The sequence below is a fragment of the Lingula anatina genome, chromosome 7, assembly GCF_051362555.1.
Source record: "Lingula anatina isolate TDL-2025a chromosome 7, LinAna3.0, whole genome shotgun sequence".
In the NCBI taxonomy this organism is placed as follows: Eukaryota; Metazoa; Brachiopoda; class Lingulata; order Lingulida; family Lingulidae; genus Lingula; species Lingula anatina.
The window spans coordinates 5506027-5523361 of NC_141773.1; the positions used below are offsets into that span (position 1 = coordinate 5506027).

General features: G+C 37.5%; 2 protein-coding genes across 12 annotated transcripts in view; one reads left to right on the forward strand and one right to left on the reverse strand.

Annotated features, from left to right (window-relative positions):
• LOC106170107 (transcription activator GLI2.S) overlaps positions 1–14533 on the forward strand; it is a 54040-nt gene extending 39507 nt beyond the window's left edge. For 9 of the 10 annotated variants that reach the window (XM_087016972.1, XM_087016973.1, XM_087016974.1 and 6 more), the window contains 16 exons: positions 652–900; positions 1162–1258; positions 1632–1807; positions 1989–2108; positions 2397–2624; positions 3658–3860; positions 4241–4352; positions 4777–4916; positions 5316–5465; positions 5785–5949; positions 6442–6600; positions 6885–6974; positions 7220–7420; positions 7939–8080; positions 8435–8557; positions 8908–14533. In XM_087016972.1, coding sequence (XP_086873098.1) covers positions 652–900; positions 1162–1258; positions 1632–1807; positions 1989–2108; positions 2397–2624; positions 3658–3860; positions 4241–4352; positions 4777–4916; positions 5316–5465; positions 5785–5949; positions 6442–6600; positions 6885–6974; positions 7220–7420; positions 7939–8080; positions 8435–8557; positions 8908–11291 — 4739 coding nt within the window. In that variant the 3' untranslated portion in view covers positions 11292–14533. The remainder of the gene's footprint in view (positions 1–651; positions 901–1161; positions 1259–1631; positions 1808–1988; positions 2109–2396; positions 2625–3657; positions 3861–4240; positions 4353–4776; positions 4917–5315; positions 5466–5784; positions 5950–6441; positions 6601–6884; positions 6975–7219; positions 7421–7938; positions 8081–8434; positions 8558–8907) is intronic. The other variant, XM_087016979.1, reaches the window with a different exon arrangement.
• LOC106170108 (uncharacterized) lies at positions 14338–16959 on the reverse strand. 2 transcript variants are annotated; one of them, XM_013549852.2, is made up of 2 exons: positions 16811–16959; positions 14338–16497 (listed from the first exon to the last, which is right to left on the reverse strand). In XM_013549852.2, exon 2 carries the CDS (start codon positions 16371–16373, stop codon positions 14901–14903), a length of 1473 nt encoding a protein of 490 aa, XP_013405306.2. In that variant the 5' UTR covers positions 16374–16497; positions 16811–16959; the 3' UTR covers positions 14338–14900. The 2 variants fall into 2 exon arrangements, with proteins under 2 accessions (XP_013405306.2, XP_086873108.1); XM_087016982.1 differs by having other exon boundaries at positions 16815–16921.
• Between the last annotated feature and the right edge of the window lie 376 nt (positions 16960–17335).

Below are 17335 nucleotides of genomic sequence, written 5' to 3' on the forward strand. Positions count from 1 at the left end.
CTTTCTACTACTTCTCTGGAGTCTTCTGGTGCCCTGCAGCTCTCCCAGTGTCTCATTTCTGTTTGACCCCATTGAAATGATCTGGAAAATTATGGCCTGGAAAATTATTTTCAGGTGTCTCTTTTATATTGGGCAGTGTTAAATTTATAGAAAATGTCAGTTTCGAAAGAAAAACTTTGTTAAATGGGATGCTTTGTAAATTTTTATTGTAAGGATCTCACTTAAATTACTATAAATGTTTTAAAAGATATTTGTTTTCGTGTTTTTTGTCTTTGTTTAAAATAAAATACACTGTGAATATAGTATCTTTAAAAAAACCCACCTTCCTGAATTTTTAAAAACTAATTTTAAAAAGTGTATTAGTGTGCCTGGTATTATCTCACAATACGAAATGTCAGCAGCACATGCTGATACAAAAAATTAAGATATAAATTAATATTGTTAGATGTACAGTATTAATCATATTTGTGGAATGCAGAACTTTTAAATATTGTTGAATTAAACATTTATTGCTCAGTAAACTTATATTATATTATATTATATTATATTATATTATATTATATTATATTATATTATATTATATTATATTATATTATATTATATTATATTATATTATATTATATTATATTATATTATATTATCCACTTTCAGATCTACCGAAGAGGAAGAGTACTGGCACCTCAGCTAGTCGGCCGTCCAGTACCTTAGCTCGAGTAGACGAGGAGCCTAGCACAACCAATGGGTCAGACGACACCCACCCTCCAGAACTTATAGACCGTGGAGTGGGCCCCACCCCTCTGCCACCTCCCCATGCCCCTGAGTACCGCATCCCATCGTACCCCTTTGGTATCCATCCTTATATGGACCCTAGGAATGGATTGATGGCAGATCCACATTATGGTGAGCTATTCTGTTCTATTTCATTGTGACAAATTCTAGTCTGTTTATATCTAGTTAATGTTAAAGCGTAGTCCCAGTCCATGCATTTGCATGACTAATATACAATAGATTCTTGGTTAGAAAAATTTATCAGACAAGTGACTAATGCAAAAGTTTGAGGGGAGCAGTTTCTAGAATTTTTAGAAATGTCATTTGGTGGATTTTTTGGTTTCACTGCATTCATCCGTAGGTCATGACTGAATCACATACTTATCTTTTTAGCATTTCCATATCCATATGCACATCCGTATGCTGTCAACCATCCGTTGCCGGTGACGTCACAGACCCACGATGGACGGTATCACTGGCCACCACCAATGTAAGGAATTAACTTGGATTTGTTCTTCTTTAAATGGATATTTTAAAATCCTCAGTTAGATTATTTTAGATCTTTTGCAATCTATGTTGTGCATAAGCTTTAGTGTTTGGTATTCTGGAAAAGTTGGCAATTTTACTTAGGCATACTATGTCATGAAGTGGTCAATTATAGACAATAAATGAGTGAATTTGTAGGGACTGCTTAACAAATGGTATTCAACAATTGAAATTGGCATATAGCGTTTCTTATGTTAGCATTTGAAATATAACCAAATGCTCTGGGTAAAATCATATTTACACGCACAAAAAAAAAAAAAATTGCACATTGTTTATTAATTTTAAACCTCACACCCTGTATATCATTGACATTCCAGGTTGCCAACCAGTCCAGCTCAGTCAGACATCTCATCAATAATTAACCTAGAGAGGCGGGGTTCTGGGGAGCCATTGGCACACTTAGCGTCAAGGATACACTGGGAACAATACCAGAGGGCAGCAGCGTTCCAGAGCCCACTGTCCGCTAGGGGACTCAGTCCTGCGAGTTTGATGGGTAAGGGAACATGTAGATGGTGTGTGAAATTAACATTCCGAAATTCAGGAGTTGTAGGTCTGCGTGCTTGTCCAAACACATCTAACAGTGATTAATTTCTTTGCTTTAATGTCATTGAATATCATTTGCATCTTTATATTTTAACTGTTTATGATAAGATTTTTTGTTTTTTAACGTACAGGTGCTCCAACATATCTTCCTACAGAGCATCTACGGCCAGCGCCGAGTCAAAGAAGTTTGTTTTCTGATGTTCCCGCTACGCCGGGAAGTGGAAGTATAACTCTTCCTGGATCACTAGAAAGTAAGTCAGTGACACTGCCACGTGATTGTTTTTTTCTGTTTCTTAAAACTCTCTGTGTACTATTTTCTAAAAAGATATTGGATTTCGTTGTTGTTGTTGTTTGAAAGTAAAAATTAGCGTTTACCATCTCTCTTTTACTAATATAAAAACTGTAACTTTTTCATATTCAATATGCTGAATCATCTTAATGTTCTCTTATCGAATATTTTTCTATTTTAATTTTTGCAATATCATTAAACTTCACTGTTTTTAACTGGACAAGTGGTTAAGGATGAACATGTTCTCCAGGTTCAAGATTAACAAGTCCAAGACCATCAGTAATAGGAGGCAAGAGCCGGAAGAGGGCGTTGTCTCACTCTCCGATATCCGACTACTTGGATATCCAAAGTTTAACGCGGAGTTCGGAAGGTTCACTGCAGCTGACGCCATTGATGCACCACTCACGGAGCTCCAGTGCTGCCAGCGGCTCCTATGGCCACTTGTCAGCAGGTATGAAAATAGGCCACAGAATGGAAGGTAGGAATGACCAGGCTGAAGACGGGAGAGTAGGGGTAGATGTTCACACCAACTAGCTACACATTAGCTCTTTAATTCCTCAATCTAATGGCTGAATAGTTCCAATAGTTTATTGTTAGCTGGCTAGTAGCTGCTTTATTTGTCTCTTTGTGGGAAATTTGCATGGAGATTTAATGGCATTTGAGGGATTGATCATTTTGGGATTTCAATTTTTGTGATGGAAGAGTGTAGGGGTGTTAGAACTTCCTCAGTTGTGGAGATTTCAGATGTTTTAACTGTGAAATTGCATTCCTCATCTAAAGCTTCCATATATGTTTTCCAGCTTTTAGAATTTGAGCATGTTTATGCTAAGTGATTCAAAAGAGTGGTAATAACGAAATTTCTCACATCTCAAATTGCATCAAGTAAAAAAAATAAAAATAGATTAAAAAAGTGCATGTAAGGTCACATTTATGATAGCTACTTGTTGTCTTGTCCATCACAACTACTACTACTGCATTGCTGCCAATGGATTTAACACACCTAGCACACTTAGTAAAGTATAGTAGCTAGATCATGTGAGAAAACAAACTAAAACCTGTTTCAAATGTAGCATGAGCAATGCAGGGGTTCATGACTTACTAAGAAAGCTAAATTATTTGGATGATTTAAAAAGCATGTTGAACATTTTATAAAATAGGCAGTGTTACATTTTAGATGATGAAAGTTTTTTGTCACTATTATGGCAGCTCTGTGCTGATACTAGTCTTTATTTAAGCATTAAGATATGAAATATTTTCACATTCATAGTGGTCTTGATTAAATTGTTCTGTTGTAAAGACCAATGATAGGATACTTGTCAGTTTTGAATAAAGAAATTCATTGATTTAGGATTCTTCAACATTTTCCAGAAGAAGGAAAAATATTTCATGAAATCCAGGCCAAAATGTTAGCTAGGCAACACACAAAACGGACCAAGAGACAACTGTTATTACGTAAGCTAAAAATGAACCTTAATCACTTATTTTGTTTTCTACCTCTTTCTCTTACACAGCATCGTTTGGAACTCTGAGCCCAGCTCACGCGGCGCTGTCAAATCCATACATGCGCCATCCCAGTCTTCCTGGCTCGCCATTCTTCCCGCCAATGATGCATCCATCGCTCTATGCGCGGCAGCACTCTGGCGCAGGGGGTCCACTGCTACCGCCGGGACAACCCATGGTGCAGCCGCTTGGTGCTAGTAAACATGAATCTCAGGTAAGGAAAACAAGCACTTTTGTCTTTCTTTTCTTTTGTTTATTGATTTTTTTTTTTTTTTTTTTTTTTTTTGGTAATCGTAATGTTACATTGACATTTAACATGCAAGCCATGTGTATAGAACTCCAAACCCTCTGTTGATCATGTTGAGCTAAGTCAAGACAGAATATATTGGGACCATCTGTCTTCCCTGTGAATAACACGGGTTAACAGAGGGCCATCACTTATAAAAAATACTTAAAATGCTGTCAAACCATATCTTCAAACCAACTAATACTTGTGCCACAGATTTAAAAATATGACCACGTTTTTTTATTCACACACACACTTATGATGTTATTATATATTCATATATAACACATTATTTATCTCTCTTCCAGCCTCCCAGTCATCCACAAGTCAGAGATCCCAGTGTTAGTGTGGTCAGCAGTACTGTGGATGCAGCCGCAGAGGCCAAAAGGTCCAAAATTAAGAAAGAATATATGCCAATAGGTAAGCTTCAGCGGCCATGGAAGTTAAATAATATAGATTACATCAGTCCTTGGTAGTTAAATAATATAGATTACATCAGTATGATTTATTTCTGTATTTTCATAAGAAACTGTGATCAGAAAAATGTTTTGTTTAAAGTGCAGATCTGAAATTGAGAGTATCATTCAGAAAGAATACAATTTTTTTTCAAAATTTGGAATTGATTTATATTGGTGAGCTTTTGGGTGTTAAACATAATGATTTATGAGAAAAAAAGTTGTTTCTAAAGAGACATGCCATGTGTTCTACCTGTGAGGCATTATGTTTTAACCCCTCCTCTAAGAGTCTGGGTCACATATCTGACAATGTGAGCAAGACACAAACACACACACACTCACACAGAAATAACAATTCACCAAAATGATTTCCATATTTTTTCATTCAGATGAAGATGAGAAGCATATGATAGACACAACAGGAGAACCAGGCCGTCAGCCTCAGGAGGGAGAGCCAGACTTCATAGAGACCAACTGTCACTGGGTGGACTGCTCTCTAGAGTTTGAAACACAAGATGAGTTAGTCAGGGTAAGTGGTGGATAAGATTGGCTAGTCAGTGTAATTAGTTGACTAAAAGAGTAATTACTTGACTAAAAGAGTAATGTTGGGTTGGAATTAAATAAGATGAGTTAGTCAGAGTAGGTTTTGATTTTAAATTAGCCAAGTTAGTGTAAGAGTTGAATTAGACAAGTAAGCTATATTAAAGGATAGTTGTTGGTTTAGATTGAATAAAATACCATGAAATATGGAAAGTTATATACAGATGAGGGATGAAATTTTTAATTCACAAACCTATCAGTTTAAGTGATATGCATCTCATATAGAGAAGGTATTTGTAATGGCTATGGCATTGGTGAAAAGACATTTTCTGATAATCAACACATACTTTTAAATTACGAATTTAAACTGATGCCGCTTTGTTTTTAGCATATCAACCAAGATCACATACAGACCAATAAAAAGGCCTTTGTGTGTCGCTGGAATGAATGCAGCAGGGAGGAAAAGCCATTTAAAGCTCAGTACATGTTGGTGGTCCACATGAGGAGACACACAGGGGAGAAACCACATAAATGCACAGTATGTAGGACAGATGATTGGACAGCATTATTTTGTTTGTTAATTTTTTATTCATTTATTTTGGCAAGAACATTTTAAATAGAATTAATTCCATGTGAAATTGCCCATTATATCTGTAGAAAAATCCATGAGTTATGCAGTTATCTTATATTGATGAAAAAAGAAATATGTAATTTTGTTTTAGAAATATAAGTCTTGGAGTTGGAGTGGCCTTCTAATGAATAACTCACATAATGAATCTCTTTAACAATAAGATACAATACACAGCTTGATGTTGCATGAAAACCTTATTTTTATAAATATTCTCCATGTGTTTCAGTTTGAAGGTTGTAACAAGGCCTATTCCCGTTTAGAGAACCTGAAGACACATCTCAGGTCTCACACAGGAGAGAAACCCTACATGTGTGAATTCCCTGGCTGTACCAAGGCCTTCAGCAATGCCTCAGACAGAGCCAAGCACCAAAACAGGACCCATTCCAATGCTGTGAGTTATATGCATCTGTACTGTCTCTTCTCAGAGCTTCTTAGCTTGCTAGTGCTTTGGCTAAAAAGCTACCACCCAATATCAGAAACATATCCATAGGCTAGTAACTGAACAAATTTACAAACATTTTTTTGCCCAGCCTGTTTAATTTTACTAGTGTTTACTGTTAACTTTGCAGACTTTCAGTAGAATAAGTTTAAATCTGTATTACTTCAGACAAGGTAATTTTTATAGGTAATTGTGCATGCTTCAATTTATCAAACTGCTTCTGCTGAACACAGTTGCCCGAGTTCTGAAAATTTTACCAAGTCCATGTTTCTGAAATTACATTAATACATTTCACATCTCAGGATACATCATCCTTGCCATAGCTATGCATTATCAATCACATACAATTCATTTATTTCTACCAGTGTAAGTTACCATATATGTGTGAATCTCTCAGGTATACAAAATAGTTTTACATTTATTCATTTATTTTGTCGATTTAAGAAACCATACGTGTGTAAAGCTCCTGGGTGTACAAAGAGATACACAGACCCGAGTTCTCTACGCAAACACGTCAAGACAGTTCATGGACCAGACTTCTATGCCAACAAGAAACACAAGGGACACGAGTCAAATATGGACCATGACAAGGATGGAGAGGATGTAAGCACATATTTCTTTAATTTTGACATTGTTTTAGATCTCGTAATGCAGATATTTATTACTTATCACACACAGAAAAAAATAAAGAAAAAACAAAAAAACTTAAAAGGTGAAAGTTAGTCATTACTTTTAAGCCTGAATTTGTTCTTCTCTTTAAAACAAGAACATTTTAGTCTGTTTTTATCTAGGTTAATTCTTTCAATTTTAAAACAACATGTAAAAAACAATGTGAATCCATTGCCATTTGACTTACGGTCATTTTAAATGGACCCTTTTCCCTGCAGGAGGATAAAGACACCAAGGATAAGAAGGTGGAGGAGTGTCTGATGGTGACCCAGTTACAGGGTGTGGCAGGGGAGAGGAGGAGGTCACAGGTAACAAAAAGGTTTACACTCTAGTATGTTAGCCAGGGGTTGAATAGTGGGAACATCATATTTGTACTAAGTTCTTATGAGGCAGGCAGTGTTGATATAATCATTTCATGACCTTGAAAACAAGAATATATTTTTAAAATTTTTTGGAGGAATATGGGGAAAGATTTGAAACATTGTAAATATATTTTGAGTAATGCTTATTTAGTTTTGAGAGTCACACTGACTCGATGTTCTTTAACATTCAGGACAGTGCTGGCGCTGTCATCTCCCAGCAACAACACAGTCCGTCGTCCAGCGACAAAGACGTGGAAATCAACGTGGTTAAGACCGAGCACCCAGTTCCGAACATTGGCAATCTCCATGACGATGAGGGGATGGGTGACACCATCAGCAGCACGGTGGAGTACGAGGAAGACTTTGAACTTACAGAGGCCGAGGACATTGAGGTAGGGCAAAATGGAAAGGGGATAATAACAGTAATGAGATTTTTCCAACTGTCGGCAGATATTTTTTACTTTTTGGGAGCCAAAAAGAATAATTTTGAGATCAATGCAGAGGGCCCCCTGGACCTCCCACCATATTTTCAGATTTTTTCACTGATTGGCAGTCTCGTCCCTGAAAAGGATTTTTTCCCAATTTGCAAAATTCAGATTTCTCAAAGCTTCATATGTATGCAGAATTATTTTTTGACTCCCCAATTCCATCACTTCCAATCATAAATCAAGCCATTTTCTCCAGCAGATATGTTCCCCTGAGCTAAATTCGCTTCTACCAGTACTTTTGGTTGGCAAGACCTTTGTGATTTGATTTTTAAGGGCTGAATAGAAAAATGTTCTTGCTTCAAATCCCAACACAGTCACTCCATACAAGTTCTTACTTATAGTATAACAGCATATTTAAGTTATGTTACCAGAGTTGACTCTCAAGGATAAAACACTCAAGCTTATCACCCTATTTCCCCCAGATTCCTGGCTCAGGCAGTGGTGTGAGCACGGCTTCCCGGGTACAGAATAACAATGCCAGGAACAGACAGAAAGGACTGAAAGCCAGACTTGGGAAGAGTACAACCACCACACCTTCACTCCCGTCTTTACCGGCTTTAAATGGTAAGTCTGGAATTTGTGCAACTGCTTGTGGCTTTACTCTCATTATATTTTTTCCATAACTATATAATTCTGTTATTAATGTGACTGTGTAATAAAATTAAAGTGAGATTAAATGATAATAAATTTGCAGTCCTATTGTGTGTTAAAATAGTCTACTTTGAAATGCTATCTGAAAACTGCAACTGGACAGGGAAAAAAGTTATTTGTCTTTGATAAAAATTAACTGATTGAATTGAAAAGTGTAATTGAAAAAAATGCATTAGTACTTTAGCAAAAATGTTACTAACAGAGATCAAAGAAGTTATTATGAAAGTTCAGAAAGTATATTAACAGAGGTCAAAAATGTTGCTCCAGGTCACAAGCGTGTTGGTTCTGGCAGTGGCCAGGGGTCAGCACCGTCGCTGACTGACCTCAGTAACAGGATGACCCAGATCAAACAGAGCAATCCACATCACAAGAGGATAACAGATCTCACTGGTAAGACAGGAATTTCTATCTCTTCATATGCTGTGTATATTCAAATCTGTGTATATTGTATTTGTGTGGCATGTATATTGCTTGCACATATGTATAAGAAGTGAATGGCCATATGTGGATGTGTAGAAATATATGATGGGGTGGATCAGTTGCAGATCTGTGTTTGAGTGTTTGATATGAGAACAAAAATGAACAAAAATGGAAATTTCAGAAAAAAATTATAAGCAGTTGAATAAGAGGAAGAATGCATGACTGTTTGATTTTGAAGTGTTCATTTTAATCAGGGGTAAATTGAAAAAGCATTTTATCCAAAATATTTATCTAAGATGGTTTTAACATTATCTCTCCAGCTATTGCCACTCCAGACCAGTCCCAGGCCAATGGGATGGGCTACCAAGCAGGACGTCGTGACAGCAACACCAGCACCATCAGCTCCTACCTGAGCAGTGTACGCTCGGATGCAAGTCCCTTCCCATTTGGGAGCCAGTTCTCAAGTCGGAGGTCCAGCGAGGCGTCCCAGATCTCGGCCAGGCTCAGCATCACTAACTCCCCCTATGAGTATGACATCACTGGGAACAGACCCCATAATTCTCGAAGGTCCAGCGAGACAAGCAGTATTGGCAACGTTGCTGCACAGTTATCGCGTGCCAAGCTGGGAAGTAATCCTAACCTGATGGTGACATCTCAGGCAGTGAACTTGAGGAGTCCCTCCAGTCGGTTGAGTAACGAGAGAATTGCGCGCCTGCTGATGTCAAGGCGTGAGAATCCAGTAGACATGTGGAGGTGCAACACCAGCACCCCCTGCAGGACGCCATTACCTCACGAGATCCCCAACAGGGAAGTGAGGAGAGCCAGTGACCCAGTGCGCTGCGTGGACCCCAATTTTGCTGCTCTGAAGCAACTACAGAGGCGATTCCACAGTCTCAATGCCATGCGCCCTCTCCCAGTGCCATCCTCAATGCGTAGTCTCCACAAGAAGGCAGATAGCAATGAAAACTTTAAATCTTCCCAAAGTAGCATTGCCACCAACTTCAGCAGGGATGAGTCAGCAGATTTTGGTTCCCAGTACTTTGCAGACCAGAGCTTTGCTATGGAGACAGAAGATGAGGCGGAGTTGGAAATGAAAATGATTGAGGACAACGATGATGTCATCATTCCGGATGAGATGCGGCGGTTCTTGTATGAAAGGACACAACCGCTGATCCCAGAAGAGGGCGAGATGAGCGATTTTGCCCCATCGGAGGTCACACTGGAGGACAGTTCTCGTATGCAGTCTAGGATGGATGCTATCGAAGAATCTTACAGGCAGAATGCTGAAAATGCCAGCAATATGGAGCAGATGCAGAAACAGATGCCATCTCCCCCATCACAACAGCAGCAGCAGATACAACAACCCCCACCACCTCCAGCACAGCGGCCACCACAACCACCCTCTGTTCAACCACCACCTCCACCACAAGGTGTCCCGGGTGGTTGTTTCATGCCACCCAACCAGCAGCTGGTTCACACCCAGAACTGCAGCTGTCCTCACGGCAATATACAACAACAACAGCAGCAAGCTATGCAACAGCAGCAACTTCCTATACCGTGCCAGAATCCAAACCTTATGCAGCCATATCCCAATCCAAATATGCAACAGGGCTTTAACCAAAATGTTCCAATGCAGAATTATGGACAGCACGGTGCAGCTGGACAGATGCAATATGGCCAATCACAGCCAGTGGTACAACAGCATTCAATGAACCAACCACAGGCCATGGCACAACAGCAGTATTTAAGCCAAGGCATGAGTCAGCAGTTTAGGCCCCCAAATATGCAAGTCATGCCAGGCTCACGGATGCCCATGAATATGCCAAAGCAGGAGAGACAGAGTCCCCAGATTCAAGTTCCCTTAGTAAGTCAGTCTCAGATACCAGCAAGAGCGAAAGCTGCCAAACAACAGCAGATTGAACAGCAGATGCAGAACCAAAATAACATGCAGGGGCTTCAACAGCAGCAGCAGGGGTACAATCCCATGATGCCACAGCCACCGCAGCACATTCAGCAGCAAGGCATGATGGGATACCAAACCCAGATGTACAATGGGCAGGGACAGCAACAATTTGTGCCCCACCCTCCGCCCAATCCCCGCCCCACCATACAACCACACCCTCCTACGGCACAACCCCACCCCATGGGGGGCATGGTACAGAGGCCAGTGAATTTCAACCAAAATGCTCCCTCTGCCATGCCTAACTATGCAAATCTCAATCAGAACAACCGTCCTCCACAGTATCTTCCACCGCAAGCGCCTCTGCAGCACCAGCAGTTGCAGCAATTACAACAGCAATCTCAGCAGCAGCAACAGCAACCAGGGTCTGTCATAGGTATGCAGATGTCACCTGGCTGTAACCATGTATCAAGTTCAACTGATATTCACACACCAAAGCTCAACGACGAGGCGCCCACGCCAGTCGTTGATGACCCACTTGTGGCAAATCTGAACGCCATGACAACAGACAATCTGATCGAAAACATTAGCTCCATATCTATGGAGAACGTCAATGGAAGCATTATTAGTCCCACTGCCCTAATCAACCAGCCTTTGTCGCACCAGTCATCTAGGTATGCCACCCCGTGTATCGAGGGTAAACCTGGGCCAATGGTGGATACATCAAATATGGTGGTCAATGACATGTCGTCTGTGTTGACGCAACTAGCAGAGGAAAACAAATTTTTGAACTATAGGCAGTAGAATGTACTCTTCAACCATTGGAAATTCTATGACCCACTGTTGTTTATAATACATACTGCCAAGTGTCAGCTTTAGGACAAGTGCTGCCATCTATTGATTGTAAAATATCGAGTACTGCCATCTACACTTTGGCAGGCTTGCAGATGCATTCTCCTTTCACCAGAAATATAGACAGTGGGAAAAAATTATGCAAGTATGGTGAAATGTGGAAGGAACAGAAAAAAACCCAAAGATCTGAGTATAATGGCATAATTTCTTCAGGTAAAATATTTTCAGTTTGATATTGAGCAGTGTAGACTCAAGGCCATTAGAAGAAATCTTAGTGCCTAAGAAGATGATATTCTTCAGAGATTTTGAATGAACAATTTAGTTAATGGCATCAACATTATGAATTGCCATGGACAAAGTAGTTCTTGCTAGTTTGTATTATAGGTATTTTTGCACTACAATTTTATATAAAAAATATTGTAAAGGGATCATTGTTTTTCATGGAGAGATCATTGTTTTTCTTAGGATTTACATTAACTATGCATATTATGAATGTATAAATGCAGCTTGCCAAATATGCTGCCTGCAACATAAGTACATTTTATCAAACAAATAAAGTTAGCATGTTACTTTGAAATCTGAAAACAGGTTTTAACTGAATATAAAACTATGCAAGAGGTCCATTTGAATTATGGAGAGCAAGTGCCCACTGAAAAACGCCAATTCTTTTAACCCTATCATTGGATTCTATTCATTATGTATATCGAGTCATTTTCTAGCCTGTTATAGTTTTCATACAGATATGAAAAAAAGTGTTTAAGATTGTCTCAAGTTAATCCTATAATATGTCAAGTAGATAACCTACCAACTAGTATTTTTTGTACAAGCACCAATTTAAAATTTGTATAGAAATGAATAGAAGTAGACATGAGAATGGCGAACATTAAATGTTCCAATGATTATATCATAAAGTGAGTTTAGAGTCAAATTTGTGTATGTTTAATCTAGATCTATGTTGGATTTTATATTTCTTATTTTGTTATTATTTTTTGCCACACATTTGTAAACCCTGGAATGTTTCAGTTTGTTTTTGGACCATATGTTGCATTTTATACCCATACTGCATTTTACTTTTTGCACAATTTTTTGGGGGCATTTTAAGTCGATTTGTATGTTGAATTTTTTAAAGGACGTATAGTTCTTATTTCATGATTTTTTGTCTTTTATGAATTTCATAAAATGAAAATACTCACAATTGTACACATTACTTAAATTTATTTTGAATTTAGATTTTCAATTTCATAATGACAGAGTGTTAAGTGTTTCTTGTCACAATTTCATGACTTTTATATCCTCGTCTTCCAGTCATTACAAATTATGTACACACAAATTAAATATATATTTGCAGAACTTGCAATTGCCAATGCAGAAAATTGTAATGTCATATCAAATATGCCTCTTTCGTATGTATACAGGTACTTATGCTTCTGATGTTAAAGTTTCCATCAGCTTTGCAAAAAGAAGTTGATTATATGAATAGTCTGATGCGTATACACAGATGTGGTACCAGAGGTAATTTCCATTAGGTCTTGTTTGAAATGTGGTTAGTGTTCATTATATAATCATAAAATGTAATCAAAGACTGTAGCATAGTGTACAAAAGAAACAAGTTTTGTTGAAAGGATTGTATGAAGTGAAAGACTTTTGTTTCATCTTGTCTGTATTTAGGATAAGGAAAAGCAGTGAAGTGAATGAGGATTTCAAAGTTCCAACGCAAAAAGTTGTTTTTAAATCAGGTAGAAGGCTATACTCTGTAGTGTATACCAAACATCCGATTGACAGTTTAACTTACAAGGATGGACACAATTTGCATTTTTGTTACATTTTACAAAGCACATGAATACATATCATGTATTTAAATGTATAAGAGAGAAACCATGACATCAGCATGTATAGTGTAGTTAGTTACTCAAATATCATCAAGACTGTATCTTGCCAATCACCCATGACCATTTAAAAAGATCATAATCATATGTTTGATATATACAGCCCATTAACTGGCCTCAAAATATGTATTCACCAGTTTTATACAATTAAGTGTACATATATTTCAAGTAATATATAAGGCACATTTTGCTGTGACATGTTACAGATACCATGACGTGGTAAGATATTTTTAAGCACTTCCCATGATAAACAAATGTAGATGGAGCCACTTTAATGGGCTTGTTATTCATTGCCATGCTTGGTTTAAAAGTGTGAATGCCAATTGGTGCTTTAATTGTCACTTTTTTCTTGAAGATCTGACTTTTTTCTTCCGTATGTTTTTAATATGTTAATGATGAAAATAAGTTTTGTTTCAAGCTGATGCAGAATTCTCCTGAAGAAAACGGTGACTGCTCATCATTTAAGAAGTTTTCTCATTTTGTGAGTTTATTGAATCGATCACAGCACTAGGCTTTTCAGTTTTGTGGGAAGAGGTTACCAATGTTAAGATGACCTTGGACAATTTCAATGTGGCAAATGCCAAACATGAGTTAATTGGCTATTATATACTGTTTTTTTATAAAAAGCCAAATAATTTAGCCCACATATTTCACAAAATAGTTTTTTGAAAGGAAAAGTATGTAAACAAAATTTGGAATTAACCTCTTTGTTCATCTGATTTAAAGAGTTGCGTAATCCAGGCAAAAATTGGGATCAACTGTTTTTTATGTCTTATGTGCAAATCGAGTAAAATGATCATGGTTTGTTAATAACAGATTGAAATCATGCTTAATTGTTCCAAATTATTTTTAGAAAATTACATTGGATGAACTTGACTGACAAATTATAGAGCCAGTGGAAGTTTGTTATTGTTTGTAAGTTATTGTTACAGAGGTAACTTAAGATATTTAGTACTTAAGAAGAGGGATTTCTTTGTCATATTTCTGTCCGATTCAACTTTTTGAAAAGCAAGAAGAGCACTGATGCAATGCACTTATTTTATATTTTTGCACTATTTTACAGATCATTTACTTGTGAAAATTAGCAAGATAAAAATACAATACTCAGTACCTCAAAATACTCATTTTGTTTTAATTGTATGATATTATATTGCCACGTAATACATTATGTATTGTTGCATCACTTATGTTTGATACCCTTCGTTTGCAAGCACTTTAGTTCAAAGGTGGTATTGAAAGTGCTAGTAGATGTAGATCAAAGTTTATTCTTAATATTATGATATAAATAAACATCATTTTTCTACAGAATGTCTTCTTAGTGCATTTTTATGAAAAGGGGTTGTCCTATTGTTTTTTCCATGACCACCAATAACATGGCTGCCTGTGAAATTAACTAAATCATGCCCAAAACTGGCAAAAATAATGTGAGCCATTTTCTCTTAATGTTTTAATAATTTTGGACTGGTACAAAATTTCCTCACCACAGTTAGGTGGTGTTAGTCTCGTACTAAACAGTATCTTCTTTACCAAATAGCATTGAACAAAAAAGAGGGACAATTAATTACCAAGTATTTCCCCAATTCCTCTGTTAACACATTCACTGTAACAAAAAAATGGCATGATTTTCTCTGTTAAGTACTCCTACAAGGAAAAACATGAAAAAAAAAAAGAGGCTTCAGTCAGAGTCCTCAAACTTAACAGAATTGCTTTTGGATTTGTCGATATAAAATATTTTATTTGCACCTGGAGCCTCCTGAAACCCCAAACCAATTCCTTTGGTTGTATTCAGCTTCATCTCCATGGCTTTCTGAAACTGAGACTCCAGGGCACTGTTAACTTTCTCTTCCTCCTCCTTGTTAAACGCCTTCCTACCTCCAAGTCCACCTGCACCACTGGCGCCATCTTTAGTCGGAGTGGTCCCTTTTTTGAAACCGCCCAGCAATCGCATGAATTTCTGCTGACGGTCTGAAGATCCCAAGTTTGCTGTACTCCATTGGCCAACTGACGCCACTCCAGAGTTGGTATTTTGCCCTTCTTCATTTGCCTGGACTTTTCTAAAGCCACCCAACAAACGCATTAATTTTTCACTCCGGCTAGCATCTCCAGAATCTGCTTTTTCCTTGCCATTTAAGCTAGAATGACTTTCCTCTCTCTGATTCTGACTTTGACCATTATCTGTCAAATTCTCATTTTGTAGATGTTCTTTTGAGCTTTCTTTGTCTGCCTGAGAAGCATCTCTATTTTTCTTTTTCTTTTTGGTTTTACCCATACTATATTCAATTGGATCTGTCTGTTGCTCTAAAACTTTAAAATTATCTGATTCTTGTTCATATTTTCTTTTCTTAGGCTTTACGTGACAGTCTTCAGTAACTGCCACAACATCATTTTCAGTGCCACTATTTACTTTTTCAGAATCTTTCTTTTTCTTCTTTTTTTTCTTCTTCTTAGAAGAAAGTTCTTCAGCAATTTCAGATGCTGGGGGAGATCTTTCCACCTCCCTCTCACTTTTATCTTTCTTCTTTTTCTTTCGTTTAGAACTTGGGGTCACACCTTGGTCATGTATATCTTCAATGGCATGAACTACATTGCCTTCATCATCAGACTTTTTAATCTTCTTACTTTTAACAACCTGATTCTCAATCATCTGGGTCTCAGTCTCAGGGGCTCCATCAACTTCTTTTGCTTTTTTATCTTTCTTATTTTTCTTCTTCTTCTTTGATATCTGGCACTCTTCAACGGTAACATCATCCCCAATGCAAGGTACATTGGACACTTCTTCCATATTTTTCCTCTTTTTCTTTTTCTTCGGTTTCTTTTCTACTTCTGCACTGTCTGTTACATGTACAGGAACATGAGTATCATCACATTCCACACTGTTTTCTTTATTTTTCTTTTTCTTTTTCTTGGGAGTATCTGATTCCACCTCATTAACTGTCGATACACTTAATTCAAGATCAGTCTCTTTTCTTTCCTTTTTATGTTTCTTCTTCTTCTTTTTTGGCTCCTCTTTGAGGTCAACTGTTTCAGTAGAACTGACCAAAGATGTGTCAACCGTCCCTGGGTCTAGATCACCTTGATGCTTCAGTTTCAGCTTCTTAGATTTCTTTTTTGTTTTCGTGCAGGCTTCAGTTGGGTCTGTTTCAGTCATTCTGTAAGTGTTCAAGTTTTTTCAGTCTTTATTATTTAAGGTTGCCGACAGTGCTGGGTGTGTCCTGTCGTCTGTGTTGGCCTTCGAAATTTGACCTGCGAAATATCGATGGTTTGGTTGCTGTCTGAAATTTGGAAATGGTAAAAAATCAAATTAGCCAATAAATACAGTATATATATGCAGACCACGTCCTCAGACACATAAATAACAGGCAACAGCTCCTGTGTCACGCCTATCACACATTCACGCACGCACACGCCACGTGAAAATATTACTTTCCTTCCGTCAAGATTATATCTTACATTTTATTTTAACTTTTTTACAATTGACATATTGTAAATATAATTTGATTTCAAATTTGCGTAACCTACTCGCAGTTTAAACCTTTAAAAATTAAAGCTCTGAGAATAAACATCCAAGACCATTAAAACCCATACCAACTCTCTATTTCCTTCAAAATGCTTCTCGTTGTGTCGTTGCTGCCTTTACAGCTGATAAAATTAAAACGCACACATGGATATGGGCGCAGACATATTGGAATAGAAACGAGGCGGTGAAGGCCACCTAGTGTCAAAAATGAATATTGCAAACAGCACTAGATAGATCGGTTCTCCGATGACTGTATTACGATGACAGGGAGCCGCGTTACACTCTTTTTTTTTACAAAGATAAAGGGTTAAAACCTCATCATTAAAGAAAAATGCTGAATATGATCTCAGGAAACTAGACTTATTGACAAACAGCTACAAATAGGCATATCAATTATCATTCACAAATGCCCCGCCCCCTCATGAAGACGTTACATGTACCTTCAACGTCGCTAGGCCTACTAGTATTAATTGACTTATTGGTAAAAAAAAAAAAGGCATTTTGTTGCTTTTTAATATTTCTTGTGGAATTTCAGGTTTCGGACTGTTGAACCTATCTACGATATGAAAACTCAAACAAACAAGTGAAGAAAA

What these genes read in the sequence shown, in the direction of transcription:
- LOC106170108 (XM_013549852.2), bottom strand. Translation starts at nt 16,373, where the DNA reads ATGACTGAAACAGACCCAACTGAAGCCTGCACGAAAACAAAAAAGAAA.